Here is an 18,636-nt window from a genome sequence, read left to right on the forward strand (position 1 = left end):
AGGTGTGGTGCAGGCACAGATGCTGCTGAAATCTCTTCTGGAGCACTGCGTGTTGAGGTCTCATCTAGAGCACTATGTCCCGTTCTGGGCTCCCTTCTTCAAGGACAAAACCAAACATTCCCCAGCCAGGACAACCTATGGCTGTTCTTCAAAGAAATGCTTATTTTAAGGGTAGAAGGCCTCTTGACATGCTTGGGCAGAATCAGACATTAGGAGCAGATGCTTCTGACCACTGCTGTCGTTCAACACAGGACCCATTCCAGGCCCTCCAGAGAGGCTGGGCCAGAATCCTTCAGTTTGGTTGGAAATGGAAGGAGCATCATCAAGGATGCAGTCTGTGTAAAAAGACCATCCTGGAAACAGGAGGTGGAGTTCCTTGCAGGAGAGCAAAATGTCTATCAAACACCAAAGCACCACTAGAAAAGCAGGAGCTGAAGTGGCTGCCACTTGTCACATAGTGTACCTCAGCCTTGCCTCGGTGCTGCCACCACTTGTAAGAGGCCACAAGCTCTGCTTTATGTGAGTAATCTTGCCTGGACTTGTCTTGGCCTGCCAGGAGCTGCTGTAGCTTGTTTTGCTGTTACAACAATTGTCTATCGAGCAGGAGACTGCTACCAGCTTTGTCTTAGTTTGTGTCCTACTACCTCGTGTAGCACAGCCAATGTATTGCTGCAACCCAGAGGCTGCAGGTTCGAGGGGAGCAGCCTGGGTAACTGCTGGGCCTGGAGCACAGCTAACACATGCAGAACTGCAGGGTCCAGCACGGGTGGCGATGTGCCACATGGCATGGTCTGCCACAGACCCTGGAACAGTGCTCCCCAAGCCTCCACCCAGGCTGAGCTCTCCTGTTGGAGGGTACAGCTTTGCAGTCTTGTGCTCTTCCCACCTGCAACTTCGGCCACTGACACCAGGACTCAAAGCAGCAATTAGAAGAGGTAGACACAACAGAGTTTACATCACTGAGCTGCAGATTATTTAAGAATCAGCATCACTGTAGCTGCACAAACATCCTTTGAATGGAAGACTAAAATTTCCTCTGTGAGCTCTTTCGGCCTGCCTAAGAGTCAGGTGGAAAGTGAAACAACCTACCCTAACTTGGATGCAGCTGACTGGCAAAAGCACTCAGCAGCAATGCAGATGATGCCCTCATTTTGTGGCCATCCTGTGAAGTCCTACCACTTCCTCACTCAGCCACAGTATTTTGCCAGATGGTGGGTTTTGGTTCTCCAGTAGAATCAGGGAAAGCAGGGGAGGAACACAGGGGAAGGAAACCCCATCCAAAGTCAAACCCATCTCTCATCCACACCACCTCAGTACACTGCTTGTGCATGTTTCAGAGACAGTATTCATTAAGGCCAGGACAGCTGTGCTGTTACACACAATGCCATGTGGCATCGTTTGAGCAAGTCACTCTGTTGGCATTCAAAGTTGGAAGATCTATAGCTGTTTGAATCAAAACTGCTCTGGAGGGTCTTGAGGTTTCCCTGCTTCAGCATAGCTTAGATGCTCCCAGGCAGGCCAGGATAAATTGAACACATTTTGTGTGCTAAGAGAAAGGCATAAATGAAAGCTGCTGGCTAAGCTAGGATACAGGAAAACTCATACAAGTTGGAAACCTGGGCACACTTTGCACCTCACCAGCCAGTATGTGGCCAGAAGTAATTTTACTTTTCCTCCATGCTGAGAAGCCTCTTAAGGCTGGGTAAAAACTAGGCCTTGCTTGGGAAGGAGGGAAGAGAAAAGGAAAAGGAGGATTGGCATAGAAAATACTAATCTAATGCCAGGCTGCTGCCCTGGCATTCAGTATGGGAGCTTTGAATTTTTTTGTTGATGCTGTTTTGGTTTTGTTGTGCTCTCCTTTAAAGCAGGTGACCAGGAGCCCCTCACACAGCAAAGTAAATGTGGGCTTGGTGCAGAGCTGGTCTGTGCCACACAGGAGTAATTGGTCTGAGGATTAGCCAAAGGCAAATACCAAAGCACAGGACTGCACTTCCTTAAGCCTCTCAGAAACTTTCCACCATCAGTCTCAAGTTGTGCCAGGGGAAGTATAGGCTGGATGTTCGGAGGAAGTTCTTCACAGAGAGAGTTGGCATTGGAATGGGCTGCCCAGGGAGGTGGTGGAGGCACCATCCCTGGAGGTCTTCAAGAAAAGACTGGCTAAGGCACTTAGTGCCATGGTCTTGTTGATTGTTTAGGGATGTGGGATAGGTTGGACTGGATGATCTTGGAGGTCTCTTCCAGCCTGGTTGATTCTATGATTCTATGATCTTGATGGTTTGCTACCACATGTCCATGCTCTGCCCCTGGCAGCTCACCAGATTCACCAGGGGGTGATGGGGCACCCATGTGCCATCTCAAGGCAGCATATACAGGATGTCCATAGGAGCTTACCTCACGCTCACACTTTGGTGCCAAAAGGCAGTACAATATATTCCAAGTGAAACAGGAGCTTTTAATATCACATATCCAAACAATAATTCTCATTTCAAAATGCAAAATAGGTCCTTTGAAGATCAGCTGCTCCTAGGCCGTGTGAGAGCAGGGTGGGGGTGCAGCTGAGTGGCACAACTGTTGAGGTCAGACCTCGTTTCTTTGGTAAGATACATGCCAGGAACAGAATGCAGAGTTGTACCAAAAGTGTCCGTTTAAAAGACTAATTATGACTCCACGTCCCTTATTAAGAGGTTTGCATTTTAAAACAGTCATATACATTAAAGAGCTCTCCAACATCTAAATAGCAAACACTTGAAGGAGCATTCATCATCTCCTCTGCCACCCCCAGCCTTTTAAGAACAAGCAAGACGTGGGAGAGAAGGGAAACATTAAAAACAGGCTGTCTGTCTCACACAGTTTATTTAACAATAGGTAATAAGAAATCAATTTTTAACAGTCTATACAGTGATCGAAAGTTCATATTTATAAGTAATCAACTTTAATTGCATGATTTACAACATTTGAGGGTTTGTTTTTGTTGGTGGTTTTTTTTTTTTTTTTTTTTTGTTTCTTTTTGCTTTCTATTTTCAAGTTTTACAGAAAGTGGAAGAGGGATGGGAAGAAAGAGGGCACGGGAGAGAGAGAGAAAGCAAGCATAAAGAAGAAACCCCAGGGACTTTGTGTGGGGTTTTTTTTTCCCCTCAGGTTAAAATCATCCCATTGGAAATTGTTTCTTACCCTCTTATTTTTTTATGTTTTTTCCTTTGTTAGATGTAAAAATAAAACACCCCCCCCCCCAAAAAAAAAATCTTTCAAGAAAACAGAAACCACAATATATATACTACATCCATTTGGCAGCTGCCCCTGTGTATTTGCAAAAATGTTGTCTTCTCTCTACATGTACAAATTATTTTAATACTGGAAGTTGTTTTGTTTTGGTTTTTTTTTTGTGTGTTTTTTTGTTGGTTTTGTGGTTTTTTTTGTCGTTTTTTGTTGTTGTTGTTTTTTTTTTTAAGCTCAGACTCTCGTATAGAAAAATTCTTGGAGGATCAAAAGTAGACTTCAGGAGGGGACTGAGTTATTTAATATTTTTTACATTATTTTTTCTTTTTTTTTCCCCCCCCCCAAAAAAAAAAAAAAGAACTGACATATTTCCAACCCAAAAAATAAAACAACAAACCAAAAAGAGATCAGTATTTTTATATATATATATATTTATATATGTAATGTATTTTTAAAGCAACATTAACCCCTTTTGTCCTCCTGGTTTTAGGAAAAGCTTCTCCTGTGTTTTTTTTCTGTCTTTTTTGTTGTTCTGTGTGGTTTTTTTGTTGGTTTCCCCCCTTCCCGCCCCCCCCCCCCAGCAGTGACATGAAGAAAAACCAGAATAGGGAAAATGTTTACCATCTGCCTCAGTAAATAATAACTATCAATATTACATATTTTCATTAATTTAAAACAAAACCAAAATAAAATAAAACCTATTGGAGGCAGGAGCAGGGTGAACATCCTTTGGTGAACAACCAAAAAGACCACCCTCTTCCCCCTGACCTCCCCAACGCACGCAAGGAGAAACAAAAAATAAACCCAAATAAAATAAACAAGAAAAAAAAAAAAAAGGACTGGTTATGATTCCAGCCATAACAAAAATATATTCTTTGTACTCTACTGTCCCTCAGGTTCATCGTTGGGTTTGGTTTTTGTTTGTTTTGCTTTTGTTTTATTTTTTTTTTTTTTAATGTTTAAAACCACAAACTACTGCTGCAGAGTTCTCAGATGTGTTCCAGGGAAAAATGTTGGTTTTAGCTAAGAAAGATTCAAAAAAATTCGTCTTCAGTACAAAAAGTCTTGAGAAAATAAGTTGGTATTTTTCTTTTCTTAGTTTTTTTTTTTTCTTTATTATTATTTAATTGTTTTTAAATTTTTGCTCCCAAAATGCTACAATGTGTCTAGTGTATGTCTAGTGTACTCTGTGAAAGGTTTGAATTCAAGTCTGAGTTCTCGGAGCTGAGCCCCAGTTCCGTGGCGCTTGTACCATGGAGGCCTGCCATGCCGGGATTGCTAGCAAGCTGGGAAAGCATTGCACTCTGGTCCGGGCTGGCAAAGTGCCCTTGATCCATGGGGTTAGCCTGGGCAGCTACCAGTCCTGGATGAGGGGAGCTGGTCTGCGGGGAGACGTGGTGTGGAGAAGGCTGAGGTTGCATCCGAGGGGACGGGCTGGAATGGGGGGGCTGGGACTGGGGTCGCGGTGAGGGTACAGGCTGCGGAGAACGCACTTGATTGGTGAGCGATGAAGGGAGCTGCTGGCCCTGTAGGTGTGGGGACTGGGCCTGATTGGGGAGCATGTGTTGTTGGGGGCTCATAGGATTGGGCTGAGCTGGGGACCCCATCTGCTGCTGAAGTAGCCTCTGCTGGAAAGCCTGCTGCAAACTAGCTCCTGTCTCTGCACTCATTGCTTGTGGAAGCTGGCTTATTTGTCCCATGTTTCCTTGCTGCATCTGCTGCATGTGATGCTGCATCCGCTGCTGCTGTTGCTGCTGCTGTTGCTGCTGGGGGTACCCGACGCCCTGGGGCTGCTGAAACTGGTTGTGGTTGGCCATCCCTGGCCCCAGTGCTGGTCCTGCTCCCTGCTGCTGCTGCTGTTGCTGCTGGTGGCGCTGCTGCTCAATCATCTGGTGCCGCCTCATCAGGAGGTCTCGGAACTGGGGAGCCATGCCCGAGTGATTCATATTCATCTGCTGCGCCTGAGGATTCATTCCAGCCATGGCCTGCTGCGGCTGCTGCTGTGGCTGCTGCTGGGTCATGCTGGGTCTCTGCACGCCCGCTTGCATGGGACTCATGTTCTGCATGGCTGGGTTGGGGTGTACCCCTCCTTGCTGCCCTTGCATGGCCTGCTGCGGCTGGAGACCAGGCTGACCCTGAGGGATGCCAGGCTGACCTGCCATCCCCTGGGGGTTCTGGGAGCCCGCGTACTTGGCAGCCCTCTGCTTGATGAAAGCAGCCAGCAGCTGAGGATTGGAGTGAAGGATGTTAAGCACCTGCTGCTGCTGCATGGGTGAGCTGGGAGACCTGAGAGTCCGCAGTAGGTTTTGTAAGGCTGCCTGGGGCAGAGGTGGTTGTTTGGGTTGAGCAGCGCCAGGCACCTGACCCATCCCTGGCTGAGGTGCCATATTCATTGGCTGACCCTGCTGGGCTACTGACATCATGGATGGCCTCTGCATTCCTGGCTGCAGCTGAGCTTGGGGTAAGCCCCCTTGCACCCACGGCGGCTGCTGCTGGATTCCTGCTGGCCCCATTCCTTGGTCTATATGGCCACCAGGACCTCTGCCTATCTGTGGAGGGTTCATTCCCATAGGCGGCATCTGGGGCATCTGGTGCTGAATCGGCCTTTGGAAGATCTGAACCTGTGCCATCTGACGTTGGGTCTCTGCTGCCCGCTGGATCTGCATGGCCATTTCCACTGCTGCTGGAGGAGGACCCTGAACCGGCGGTTGAGGCGGCTGGGGCGGAGTTGGAGGAGTCACCTGGCCACCTGCCTTGCCCTGGGACACAGCACTGGGGGGCTGAGTTCTTGGCATGGTGTAGGGTGGCATGCTGTTGGGAGGTGCAGGTTGAGGCTGTGAGGCAGGCTGGGGAGGAGGCTGCGGCTGCGGGGTTTGCGGTGTCGGGGGCTGCTGGCCTGTTGGAGTTGTTGGAGTGGCAGGTGTGGGCGAGGGCAATCCTTGCTGCTGGCCTACCACACCGGTCCGCTGCATGCTTGCCATCCGCCTTCGGAGCATCTGCGCCTGTTGCAGGCGGTGCTGAAGTTGTTGTTGACGAAGCTTGTGTTTGATGTTGAGGCAGAAGGGCACTGGGCACTTGTTCTCTTGGCAGTGCTTAGCATGGTAGCAGCAGAGAGCAATGAGTTGCTTGCAGATGGGGCAGCCTCCGTTGGTTTTGCGTTTGCAGCCCTTGGTGTGCTGGACAACCCGTTTCATCTTCTGGCAGGACGGCAGCGAGCAGTTGGCATTCCGACACTGACAGGCGTGGACCAGCGACTGGATGCAGCGCTGGATGCTCAGGCGGCGGGAGTCACCAGGGCTCTGGGTGGTGGCAGTCTGCTGGTTGTTGCTCTCGTCATCCAGACCAAGGCCTAATTTTTCCATCTTGTGGTCGTGGTTTTTAGTGTTATAGCAGGTGATGCACAGGTCGTAATCCTGGAAAGGCAAGGGAGGGAGAAGTTAGCAGTGCTTCTGAAGCTCCTTGCAATAAGTATTGTCACAGTGCCTCAACAAATTACTCCCAGTCTGCTCCAGGGCAAGAGTTGCTCTAGGGAAAAATTGAATCTTTCACGCCACGCTCAGGTACTAGAGGAGGAATAAATCCAAATTATAGCCAGGGAAAGTGTGTGGGTGTGAGGATGTCTGAAATTTACACAAATATATATATAGGGCTTGAAAAACAAGTTTGCTCTGCACTACTAAGTCACACATTCACCTGGGCCACAAACATCCCCTTTTTTCCTGTTAGGGAAAGAGAAGAAAAAGGCAAAGAATAAACAGCTGTCCAGCTGCTGCTGCTTCCAAAGAGGGCACAAAGTGGCAAGAGAGGTGCCGACTTTCAAAGTAAAGAGAGAAGGAAAGCTGCATTTTCCTGTTTCCAGGCAAGTTAAACAGCAGAGCATGCTGGCAGAGGAATGGAACAGCATTTACATCCTGTGAAAGCGATGGCACACAACTTTGGGCTCAGTAATTGTCTTTAAAAAAATCCAAGTCCTCAGGTTTCAATAATCCACAGGAAATTTAGAATGTATTTTCTGGTATATGGAAGTTTACTTCTACTTGGGAGCATCAAATTTTAAACAGAGGTTTTCAGAACTGCTTCCAAGATGGTCGTTTACTTCCAGCAAGCTAAAAAATGAAGTTACAAGCCAGGTTCAAGGTTAGCCCAGTTTCTGGAGGACACAGTATTGACCACTGGGCTTGATCTTCAAACACACTAGTATTGCAGATGCTCCTGAAGATAAAAATGCTGTTTAGAGCTTCCTACAGCGACAAGAGAGTAGAAGAGGCACCCAAGAGTAGGAATCTGACTTCTAGCAAAACAAAACCTCTATGTCAGCAAACCAGTGGAGAGGCCTCATCACAGAAATACTTCACCAACCACGCTTCTGACTCTGGAAGAAAGGACATGCTGCCCTTCAGACATCAGCTGCTCCTACTGCTACAGCTCAAGCCATTGCTACAGCTCCCAACTGCTTAAGCAGCAGCACCTTAAAGGAACAGCAGGAACTATAATTCTGCTTTACTTCTCCACAGCTTAAAAGCAGAAAACAAAAATCACACACTGAGCAGTGGATTAGTAGAACTGTTCATTATAGAAAACATTTCCTTTCCTTTTTTTCTGAGCTGTAGAGGTATTTATCAGTTAACACTGAAAAATTAGTTGACGTAAAAAACACTCTGGGCACAAAGACACAGGGACATAAGCAGGAAAACTTTACCAAGCATACCTCACAAACAGTGCAGTGCCATCTGGTCTCTACGTGATGCTTGCACTCATTGCAGGTGTAAACAAAGCGGTCTTGACTCTGGGTATGCAATTCTACCAGCATGCACATGGTCGACCACTGAGCTCTTCGTAGTGAGGAGAACTCGAGGTGCTTGTCTCTAGCGAGGGTTAGGAAAGCATCTCGTCCATCCATCAGGTCGCACGGGATGAGCGGGTCAGGCTCAATGATGGGGGGCAGGGAGTTGGCTGTTGGGCCAGCAATGAGACGAATGACAAAGAAGACCTGAAAAGTAAAGAGACTTAATATTCTGCACTTAAAGCACTTATCGAGTGCTAGCACTTATCAACCAAACATTCTAACACAGAGCGTACAATTTCAGGATCAGCTAACACTTGAATGCTGTGCTGATGTGCTGCCAGGGTGATGTGCTTGTGAGGGCTGGGAAATTCCAAACATCTGAGTGCCCTGCAGGTTCACCTTCTTCAGAAGCACAAGGTAAAGAACAGTAGACTCAATAGTATCAGTAAAACCACTGTGGCCATCTACGCTGTTAGAGAGTTCTGTACAAGGACAGCTGTGTTTATTTCCACTGCACTCATAGCAGAGAGCACCCAGACTTACTGCTACTTGTCTGCTGTGCAATTCAGATTCTCCAGCCACACTTGTATAATGTACATGGCATGACTCTGAAGTATCAAAGCTGTTTACAGCTATCTACTTAAGTAGAGTTCTGCCAGCTCTTACCTCCTTGTGCTTCTCCATAGTGGCATACAGCTTTTGGGAGAGGTCATTGGACACATTGGGCATGCCAGGCTTTTTCTTATTGCCCCGACTCAAGCTGCTCTTGTTCTTACTTGTCTTCTTATTGTTCTTCTTTTTGGCATTTTTGCTGTCTCCTTTGCTCACCTATTGAATTTTAGAGGCATATTACATCAGGTATTTAAGTCTCACCACATCAGCATTCAATTACTTTCACAACTGTAACTGCAGAACACAAGGCACTTCACAATAATTTACTCTGAAGACACTTACCAGGGTGCCCTGAAACATTAAACAGAATCACTTCAGAGGATATCAAAATCAGCAATACAGAGTTCCAAAAAACATTAAAAGCACAAATGCTCAGGAGGTGCAAGGGAAATGTTATTTACTGGAACTCATTTGCCTGCTTCAGTTGCACACCAAAGAACCTCTTGGATAATCACAAAGGGGTTCAGCAGATGGCTCTGCAATGCAACTCAAAAGTAAAAATAACTGTAAAGTACAACTGATATTGCACTAACCAGGTTAGAAAGACCTAATCCACCTAGATTCAGCTGTTACACCTCTGACAGGTATTTAGCTTTTAACAGACTGCATTAAACTGATTTTGTTACAAAGGATGGAAATTTCCAGTGGATATGAGTGACTTATCTCTTTATTTGAAAGAACACTTCAGTATTGCCTCATTTCCAAGAGGTGAAACATGGGGTCAATAAAAAGTCAAACCAATTTTTAATAATAAAGGTCAAATAGTAACATGTTGCAAGCTTGATTCCCCTGCCACAGGATTCTGCTGTGAAGGATCCACTAAAAGTGTTAACCAACCTCACACACATAGCTAGGGCAATTCCTCAGGACTGGTTTGTGGTATATTAGAAAGATGGGGACTTGCAGCTATGCCAAGTGGAAAATAAACCTTTATATAATACCTTCCTTAGAAAGAAGTTAGTCAATGCAAATTTGATACCAAGTTGCCCAATTCCCAGGTTACTCTTGCACTTGGTTTCATCGAAGTCCTTGAAAGTGGTATTGCAAAGAGCGTCACAGCCACAAATTTAATGTTAAACCTAACTTCTTTGATCCAAAGGTCTTTAAGGAAGAAGGCTCATTTTAAATCTGAACAAGAATCTAATAAAGTGATGAAGCAGCAGTGTTTAAACAGAGTTAACTAACAACTGCTACTGTGTGAGCAAATCTACCATCCCTAGCCTAGAAATTCACTAGCTTTTCCATAAAAACCTCAGAAGAACCAAGGAGAGGCAGATGCATAAATTCTGCATCTGTTCATTTCCAAAATTATTGTTCATTTAAGAGGCATCTCTTTCTCTTCTCTGTGCAAAGTACAGTTCTTGCATGTTCTCCAAAAAAAATAACTGCACAAGACACAAGCAAGAAATTACTCTGGGTTAAGCAGCCCAATAACAATTCAGCAGTCATCTGTGCTTTGGATTCTCTGAATGGTTTAAGGCTTTCTACTTAAAAAAAATAGCCCTATACAGAATAAACTACTAAATCACAGCACTCTTACTTTCTCAGAATATTCTGCTAAGATTGGTATTATAACATTTAAGTTAGAGAGAGAGGAGTCAACCACTACTCAAAAGCTAAAGATTAAGGGAAAAGCTTCCAAGTCAGGTTGAGGCTGTAGCATGAACATTGATCACTGGCTTTCAGAAGCAAAATATTCAGCTAGCAGCTGTTTTGGTTCAATTTGCTTTGGTAATTAGTTAGGATTATAGTCATATGAACAGCCACTGTTTATGAGTGTAATTTAGTGGTATTTTTAATAGCTCTGATTTATAAAATGTTAAAATATATATTAAGAGTGAAGCTAGGAAGGTGAAAAAACCCAAAGTGTCTAGGCCCTCTTTTTTAAACCAGCCATATGAAATCACAGCTTATACATCAGATCATGAAACAGCAAAAGCATTCTTACATCTGTGCTTTCATTGCTAGTGTTTTCTTCTCTCTTTCGTTCTTCTTCCTCTTGCTCTAACTCCTTAATGCTCTCCTCTAAGACATTAGGCCAGAAATCGCCTTCAAAGTAAGGTAGCTCTTTTGCACTTGTTAAACGGTCTTCTGTTGCCTGCTTAAATATATCCTGAAAAAGAGCAAAACACCTGGTTACTACTATTAAATGCCACCTAAGTAAAAGCAACCTTCTTAGTAAAGTGATAAAAGGCACCAGCAGATCAAAGGAGAACTTAATACTTCGATTTTGAGAGCAAGTAAGTGCAGATTTAACACTGCATCAGTTACAGCAGGTTTGTCAAATACATTACACATACCCCCAGTCTGGAGAAATAAATCATTGCCCTGTGCTAGACTTCAATACACTAAAACTTACCAACTGGGACAATACAAGCTCTAGAACTACTGTTACACTCTGAAATCCTGGTGATCCCAAAGATTTTATGTCAGCAGCCTAAATTTGCAATTTCATTTCACACAGGGAAATTAAAGATTCCACACATTTTCTTTGTGTTAGTGAAATTAGATTTGTTGCTCTTTATGGTATCCCTCAAGAAATTAGTTTGTTCTATAGAATCATTTCAAATCTCTTGCTAGAAGAACAATTTCAGGGGCTACATGTTTTGGAAGAAGATGTATTTTAAGTCCAAACTTTTGGTGCTCAATCCACTTTAATACAGTAAACTCCAAGAATTGGGCACCTTACATAATGTAGGGGAAGAACAAAGACAAAGCTGGTGAAACCTCCCACTCTGCCCCCAGCCCAAACACACACTTCACAGACCTTGTAATCATGGACAATGCGCTCCGACACCGATTTGTCCAGCATCTTTTTGTACCATTCTTGCAGTCGTTTGGGTTTGGGTATCTTTTGGTCAGGAGGATGGCAATGGAAGATGTAGTCATCGCCTTCACTAGGTGGGCATGCCCAGATATGTCCAGTAGTATACCTGTACAGCAGAGAGGAAAAAAAAAACAAAGCACATGTGGGCTATGACGATTACTGTTAGAGCTTGCTCTCCTCCGCCACCAGATGGAGCCAGCAGGAAGTTGGCTGGTGGCACCAAACGGACAGTAATTACAGCTCTCCCGGGATTTTAATTGCAGTGCTCATTCCAGCTTCACTCACGTGACAGCATTACCAGCTTTTCAATAATTCCCAAAAAATATCAGTGCTGTATGTGGAGTAGTTTATCACTGTGTGCACGGTTTCCAGTCCAGATAAAAATCAAAGCCTAACAAGAGACTTGCAATTGCCACCTCCCAGCAAACTACTAAGGCAAAGATGGACACTGGGGAGCAAATGCCAGAATTTTGTTGTTGGGACAAAGCATTCATTACCTAGCAACATTTTAAAAGCGAATTTATTTAAGACACAGAATTAATTTTTCTACTGTAAATGCTCTGGTTTTTAAACTTTGAGGATCAGGTTTAGAAGGATGCACGATTATATTTGGGAACAGTCACTGCCAACCTGTGCTATTGGATGTACAATGCAAATACTATGAAGACAAATGGCATCCAGATAGTAGCAGCTGCAGAGAATCACAGCAAAGATCATTTCTTCATCCTCAGTTCTTCTCTATTAGTTTTGGAGAAGAACTCCAGTAGGAGGAATAACCAAGTTAGACAAAAAAAATTACCATCCTTGCCATGTTGAGAAATGGCTCTGCAAAACTCTACACTAACCCTAGCAACTGCAGCCAGCTGCCATTCCTTCTGCCTGAGAAGGGAGAGATGATACTGTGTGACCAATATTGTTTTCACAAAATGAGAACCTGATGTCATCCATTAGCATAGAAAACAGCATTAAGTAAAACTGATGCTAAGCTCTATGCAGCAACTTTACAGGCTCACGGGCTAGAAAATACACAATAAAACCAGTCAAACAAACAAGCTGGAGTCTAACATATGCCTCTGAAGCCCTAAGGAATGTATTATCTCACTCAGGTACTGGAGACAGTACCACCCACCTTCACCCTGACTTCTCTAGTTTTTCTTATGCACCTACTCAAAACGTAGTTCCTAACAATCTTTTCATTGATAACTCTTAGTTGAGCTATCCCAGAAACATCTGGGATACTGTCAGAGGTGTACTTCACTGCCTTTTCTACTTCAGTACTCAGGATCCTTTAAATCCCCACCTTTCTCATTTCTTCATTTGTTCTGTGTTTTCTTTTGTGCTGTCCAGAGCACACTTGCCTTTAACTTTTCAGTTTCTCACTTCAACTACTTGTTTTGCAAGAGATTTCTTAGTGGCCTATTATGGCTGATACAGAGTTAACCAGTACAGGCAGAACAAACTTACCTTTCTCCTTATAAACATGAGTAAGAACTTGCTACCCCAAAAGAATGACCTGATTAAGGCAGCAGCACTATGCAAGGACCTCACTATCAACCAGGCCAGCAAAACTGTATTGTCCAGATTTTAAAAAGCTCACTTTTTCTGCTTAGACTTAAGGAATTTTCATGTAAGTTGAGAAACCTCAAAATATCTGAGGTACAAACATCTCCTCAAAGGCCCACAATCCCCTTTTCTTCTTTTCTCCTTTTTAACTATACAGAGTCACCAATTTATTCTACTACTGCTTGATATTTATGCACCGTATTCTGCAGAACCAGGATGTAGCAATGACATTTCCAGTAAGAACCACCTAGCATAAATACTGCAGACAAGAACACATTTTAAAGTGCTTACCCTAGTTTCTTGACGTATTCTAGATAACCTATTAGTATTTCATGATAGACAGCAGTCCTCAAGCATTTAGGGCGGAAGAAATGAACACTATCCAGGTAAGATATATACACACGCCTGAAAAGCAGAGAACAAACCAAAAGGAGGCATGATGAGAAGATTTCAGAGTAGTTTCACATGTTTATCCATGTTATTTCACACATTCGAAGCATTCAACACAACAACAATCTTCAAAAGCCTGTAACCCTAATTCACCTCTAGAAACTCATCTTTCTTTGGATACCCTAACCTCATCTTTCTAAAACTATACCCTCAGGTTAAGGACAGGGAACTGCTTGAAAGAGTCCAACACAGAGCCACAAAGATGATTAAGGGAGTGGAACATCTTCCTTAAGAGGGAAGGCTGAAGGAGCTGGGGCTCTTTAGCCTGAAGAAGAGGTGACCTCATTCATGTTTATAAATATGTGCAGGGCAGTATCAAGTGGACAGAGCCAAACTCTGCTCAGTGATGCCTAATGACAGAACATGGGACAATGTCTGCAAGCTGGAGCACTGAAGGTTCATTGTGAATATAGTAAAAAAAACGTTGTGAGGGTGACAAAACACTGGAATGGGCTGCCCAGAGAGGTGTGGAGTCTCTTTCTCTGAAAACACTTGAAACCTGCCTGGATGTACTTCTGTGTGACCTACTATAGGCAATGCTGCCCTAGCAGGGAGGGTTGAACCTGATGATCTTTCGAGGTCTCTTCCAACCCACAACGTTCTGTGGTCCAATCTCTTGAGAATAGTGAAAGCTGATCCTTAAAGTAAAACCAGCCTGCCAGCCAGCATCCCCCATGAGCAGTGACTCTAAGGACGTATTCCCTACAGAAGCTACTTTGTTTCTAGAAGCTAACAGCACTAGAGGTATAGGCAACACTGAAGCCCTACACAGGAACTTCAGAAGGTTGACTCAGTTGAGACAGTACAAAATTTAAATACATTTTTCTGCAGCTCCTCACCTTTGATTGGGTGGAGGGCAGTCTGAGCCATACTCCTGTACATGCATCCCAAAGAAGCACAAGTCTACACCATCAATCTCCTCAAAGGCAAAAAGCGCTTTTGTTCGGTAGGGGAAAGACTCTGCCATCTCTCCATTGTCTACGAACCTGCAGACAACACAGGGCAAAAAGAACACCAAATGTATTCACGTGTTAGAGGATAGATGTCACTAAAGAGAACAATCCAAGTGTAATTTGTGTGTCATGTTTTCAAGTTAAACACTTAAGATTACTCAAATACAAGGCATCCACATTTTACTATGAAAAGAGATGACACTTCTCACAGCTGTTTTAACATCTGTTTCAAGAGATGATCCTTGGTGAAGTTTTGAATACAACAGTATTTTTTTTTAAAACAGTAGCATGTAAGCAAATCCAGTATCTTCCCCTTCCCCCAGAAGAAAACAAAATTCAGAATGGAATGAGAATACCTTGCTTTCATTCCTGGTTTTACTTCGACAGTCTTGTCCGACGCATGCACCACCCTAACTGTAACCTCTCCTGCCTCGGGGTGATTCTGTCGTCTTAGGAAATCATTGACTCTGTTCTCCAAGAAGGTACCAAGTCTCGTAGCTGGTAACCCTGCAGAAGCAAAATGCATCTCTAAATATATACAAAGCTGAGCTGTGTAAATGTGATTTCACTGTTCAGATGTTAAATGAAAAGTAACTCTTCTGGCACGCAGTCTGTTATTGCAAATTGAAGCTTTATCTTTAAACACTAACATTTCTAGATGAGGCGAGCTGCTTCTCACCTGCAGGCATGCTTATGGTTTAAGCATTATTTAAATGAAGAATGATTCTGTATTTCAACCCAGTTTCTATTTGTCTTAATTCAATCATAATTAAGGCTTCTGCTGAACAGAAGCTCTTTATTAAACTGGATTACCAAAGACTGCTCTCAGACAGCACCAGGAGTAGACACAGCATTTGGAGGCATATTCTGCCTGTAAAGCCACCCTAGCCAAGTTAGTCTCTCCACTTGCCAAAAGAATGTATTTCAATAAAAGAAAGAACAGTTAAACTCAAATCTGTAAGTAATTCAGTTAGTTTAGAAGCTTCTATTTTTCAAACAATTTTCATACAAATGAAGTACAAGCATAAATAACAAAACCTAAAGCTGAAAGGAAGTTTAAGACTTCTGGTGTAACAGGTCCTGTCTCCCTGCTGTCCATTACTTCTGGTAGTTACAGATCTATCAGCTTTCCATACTTCCATTTTGACATCTTTCAGCAAAACATCACTGTAACAAGTCTGTAATATATAAAGGCTGCTAAAAACTGATAAAAATGTACTCTTCCTGTGTTCTTGGTGGATCTAGGGAGTTTTCATTTTGGAGATTTTGGGAAGAGACTCAGATGTTGAAATCATTCATTGAATGGTTTGCTGAATCTTGATGCTATTGATTGGCCATGGATTTTTTTTTAAAGAAAAAAATGTAAATTTTCACTATTTGTAAAACTTCTGAGAGACTTCTCTTGTCTCTAGAGCAGATGACTGCACAAATTCCCCTCCACACCTCCTTCAAATCGTCTGTCTTGATCAAGAGGAGAAGCCTAGAGTTTTGTTGCCAGGTGACACAACCTTTATCTCCATCAAAGCATTTAAGAGTAGCAGCAGTTGTGGTGACTTGAACATGTCATGAATTTCAGTCAGACTGTAGCCACACAGCAACTACTCTATGCTATCAATACTGCAACTGAGCTAAAAGATGCAGATCTTGCATTAGCAGTGCTTTTAAGCAGTACCCTAGCCTTCTGCAATGGACTTAATGACAAAAATACAAACATTCTAACAGAACTGATGTTCAGGGCTGACATAAAGTCTCCTCCTCCAACTCAAAAAACCCTGAAATAAGTGCTAAAAGAATATAAAAGCCACCTGTTCCCTGTTCATAATACATTAGTTAAGATTTATTGGTGCAACTGTCAGAATCTTACTTTTAGCAGAGAATTTGTTCTCTTTCCTGGTTCGTCCGGTTTTCTTTAGGCAGCCATCACAGACGAAACTGAAGCAGACACAGGAGAAAGTGAAAAACCACCTCGAGTCAGACTGTAAAGTTCCTTAGTATCTTACCATTAAAATAAAAATCTTAAAGCAGGTCTTATCTGGTCTGGAAAATATCTTAACTGAAATCTGAACTAAAAAGACAGCACAAAGAAAAGCGCCAGAGACTGTTTCAGAGCTGCAGAGAAGGATTTAAGCTCCATGGGAGGAATTTCCCATCAGTCACCCATGTCACCACCTACAAGCTCGGGAAAGAGGGTTTCCACTGCCAGGTCTGACAATATAGGCTTACAGCATTCATGAAACAATGTCTCAAACCGCTGCCTCTGGTGAAGACGAGATACCACAGGACATGAAGCAAAGGACTGATAGTTTTCTAAATGCCCAGGTACACTGCAGCATGAAACAGTGGGCAGTTCCATCCTCAGTTACAGGATGTCTACTCGTCTCTGCAGCAACGTGGATGGGACAGCAGAATGGTAAAAGTTACAGCTTCTTGTCAAAAAATGAACATTTGAGCTCTTACAGAGCTTTACCTTCACCTTTTTTTTAATCAGAAGAGCCAATATGTTGACCAAGAACTACAGAGTATCTAAGGAAGACTATGCTGTCTTTCAGCCTTAATCTGACAAAGGTTAAATAAGAATTTAAACAGGTAAACTCACTTAAGTTGTTACAATTATTTTTGGGAACATGATAACGCTATGACTTGTACAGAAAAGAAGATCATTGTGGAATTGCTACCAGACTGAAAACATGTTTTGATTAGGTACTAATATCTGAAAAAATATAAGGCAGAAACAAAGGAATGTTCTTCCACACAAAGGAATGTCACACCCATTTAAGACTAGAAACAACTTCACATACAAAGATATGATGTCTAAGGCTGACATTAACCTATGTATTATGTAAAATTCTCACGTGGGAGTGCAACATCTCCCACTAGACACTCTTTGAAATGCAACCAATATAAGGAATTTCATGCACTAACTCTTGCAAGTTTTTCATACAGTCTCTACTTAAAGAAGGAGAGATTCCTCACCCAGAAGGCCAGATTATCTCATTATGAAGAACACAGATCTGGTGCATTTTTCTTCCACATTCTATACATTCAACAAATCTGCAGAAGCAAAAAAGCAGGGGAAAGAGAAGAAAGGTTATTATCATTATTTGCTTGTCTAATTTTAAATACTTTCATCATTTGCTTGTCTAGTTTGAAATATTTTATCAGAATTCTAGGACCTAGGCTCTTGAGCCTATTTAACATTAAGGACTCCTCTGTGCTGAGAACAGCCTCCAGAATCAATGAACCACCTGTCAGCTCAAGCTAGGTAGACTATGTAGGGACACAATGTTATTACTATTGGCTTGCTTTAATACCACCCACTTCACTCACTTTTTAAAGGATAAAAGTGGTGAACTGCTTCTTGCTATAATGAAGAGGAAAAAGGATTCACTGCTGTCACAAGCAACAAACCAAGTGAAATAGTTGGCTGTTAGTTGCCCTACTATCCTTCATGCACTGCAAATATGCTGCAGAAAGGTGGGAAGAAATCAGTAACAAAGACGCTTTCAGAAGATTAGCTGACATTTAAGGACAACTGATGTAAGTAATATGGCCTACTTCAAATATTGGTGAATCTAATTGTCCAAAATAACCTAAGATTGCTTCATTCATCAGGACAATATGACTACATTAGAACACATCTATTAGTAAGATGTCTGAGACTTTGAATGAACAGTTGTAATTCATGCAGAGCATATGGAATCACACTGCCAGTTAGGCTTCTAGTCTAGTGCCAGGCTGTATCCTCACTATAACAAAGGGGAAAAAAAGTTATGAATCAAGTTATTATTTTCTTCTTCCCACAGCCCTTGTAGAACAGCAGAATTGTTTGACCCTTATGCCCCTAGAAGGATGGTGTAGGAAGAATACATCCTTTTTCCTCATTCATTTGAGAATGAAGATAGCAGCACAGGTGTATAATGCTGGGCCATGTAAAGTGGCTTCAGAAAGGCCTCCAGGATTGTAAAGAAAAGCAGCTGAGTCACCATCATCATAACTTCACTGAATGTCTCCAGTTCTGCTTCCAGAGCAGTGCAGAATCACCAGCTAAGTCAAATTTAACAATATTCCTTTCTAGTGAAGCTACCTGTAAAATATGACAACTGAAAAGCCTACATCACTAAATGGGCTACTGCCAAACTGCTCAAATCAGTTCTGAGACTTGAGCATCT

At 43.0% G+C, this 18,636-nt stretch overlaps 1 protein-coding gene across 2 annotated transcripts in view; it reads right to left on the reverse strand.

Annotated features, from left to right (window-relative positions):
• Nucleotides 1-3,633: 3,633 nt before the first annotated feature.
• The window catches only part of EP300 (E1A binding protein p300), a 61,803-nt gene continuing 46,800 nt past the window's right edge, over nucleotides 3,634-18,636 (reverse strand). For both annotated transcript variants that reach the window (XM_064155169.1, XM_064155168.1), the window contains exons 22-31: nucleotides 17,441-17,518; nucleotides 16,332-16,399; nucleotides 14,824-14,974; nucleotides 14,354-14,500; nucleotides 13,356-13,469; nucleotides 11,442-11,607; nucleotides 10,623-10,787; nucleotides 8,669-8,830; nucleotides 7,925-8,206; nucleotides 3,634-6,629 (exon numbers count right to left, since the gene is read on the reverse strand). In XM_064155169.1, coding sequence (XP_064011239.1) covers nucleotides 4,383-6,629; nucleotides 7,925-8,206; nucleotides 8,669-8,830; nucleotides 10,623-10,787; nucleotides 11,442-11,607; nucleotides 13,356-13,469; nucleotides 14,354-14,500; nucleotides 14,824-14,974; nucleotides 16,332-16,399; nucleotides 17,441-17,518 — 3,580 coding nt within the window. In that variant the 3' untranslated portion in view covers nucleotides 3,634-4,382. The remainder of the gene's footprint in view (nucleotides 6,630-7,924; nucleotides 8,207-8,668; nucleotides 8,831-10,622; nucleotides 10,788-11,441; nucleotides 11,608-13,355; nucleotides 13,470-14,353; nucleotides 14,501-14,823; nucleotides 14,975-16,331; nucleotides 16,400-17,440; nucleotides 17,519-18,636) is intronic.

Source organism: Pogoniulus pusillus, chromosome 15, assembly GCF_015220805.1.
Source record: "Pogoniulus pusillus isolate bPogPus1 chromosome 15, bPogPus1.pri, whole genome shotgun sequence".
NCBI classification, from domain to species: Eukaryota; Metazoa; Chordata; class Aves; order Piciformes; family Lybiidae; genus Pogoniulus; species Pogoniulus pusillus.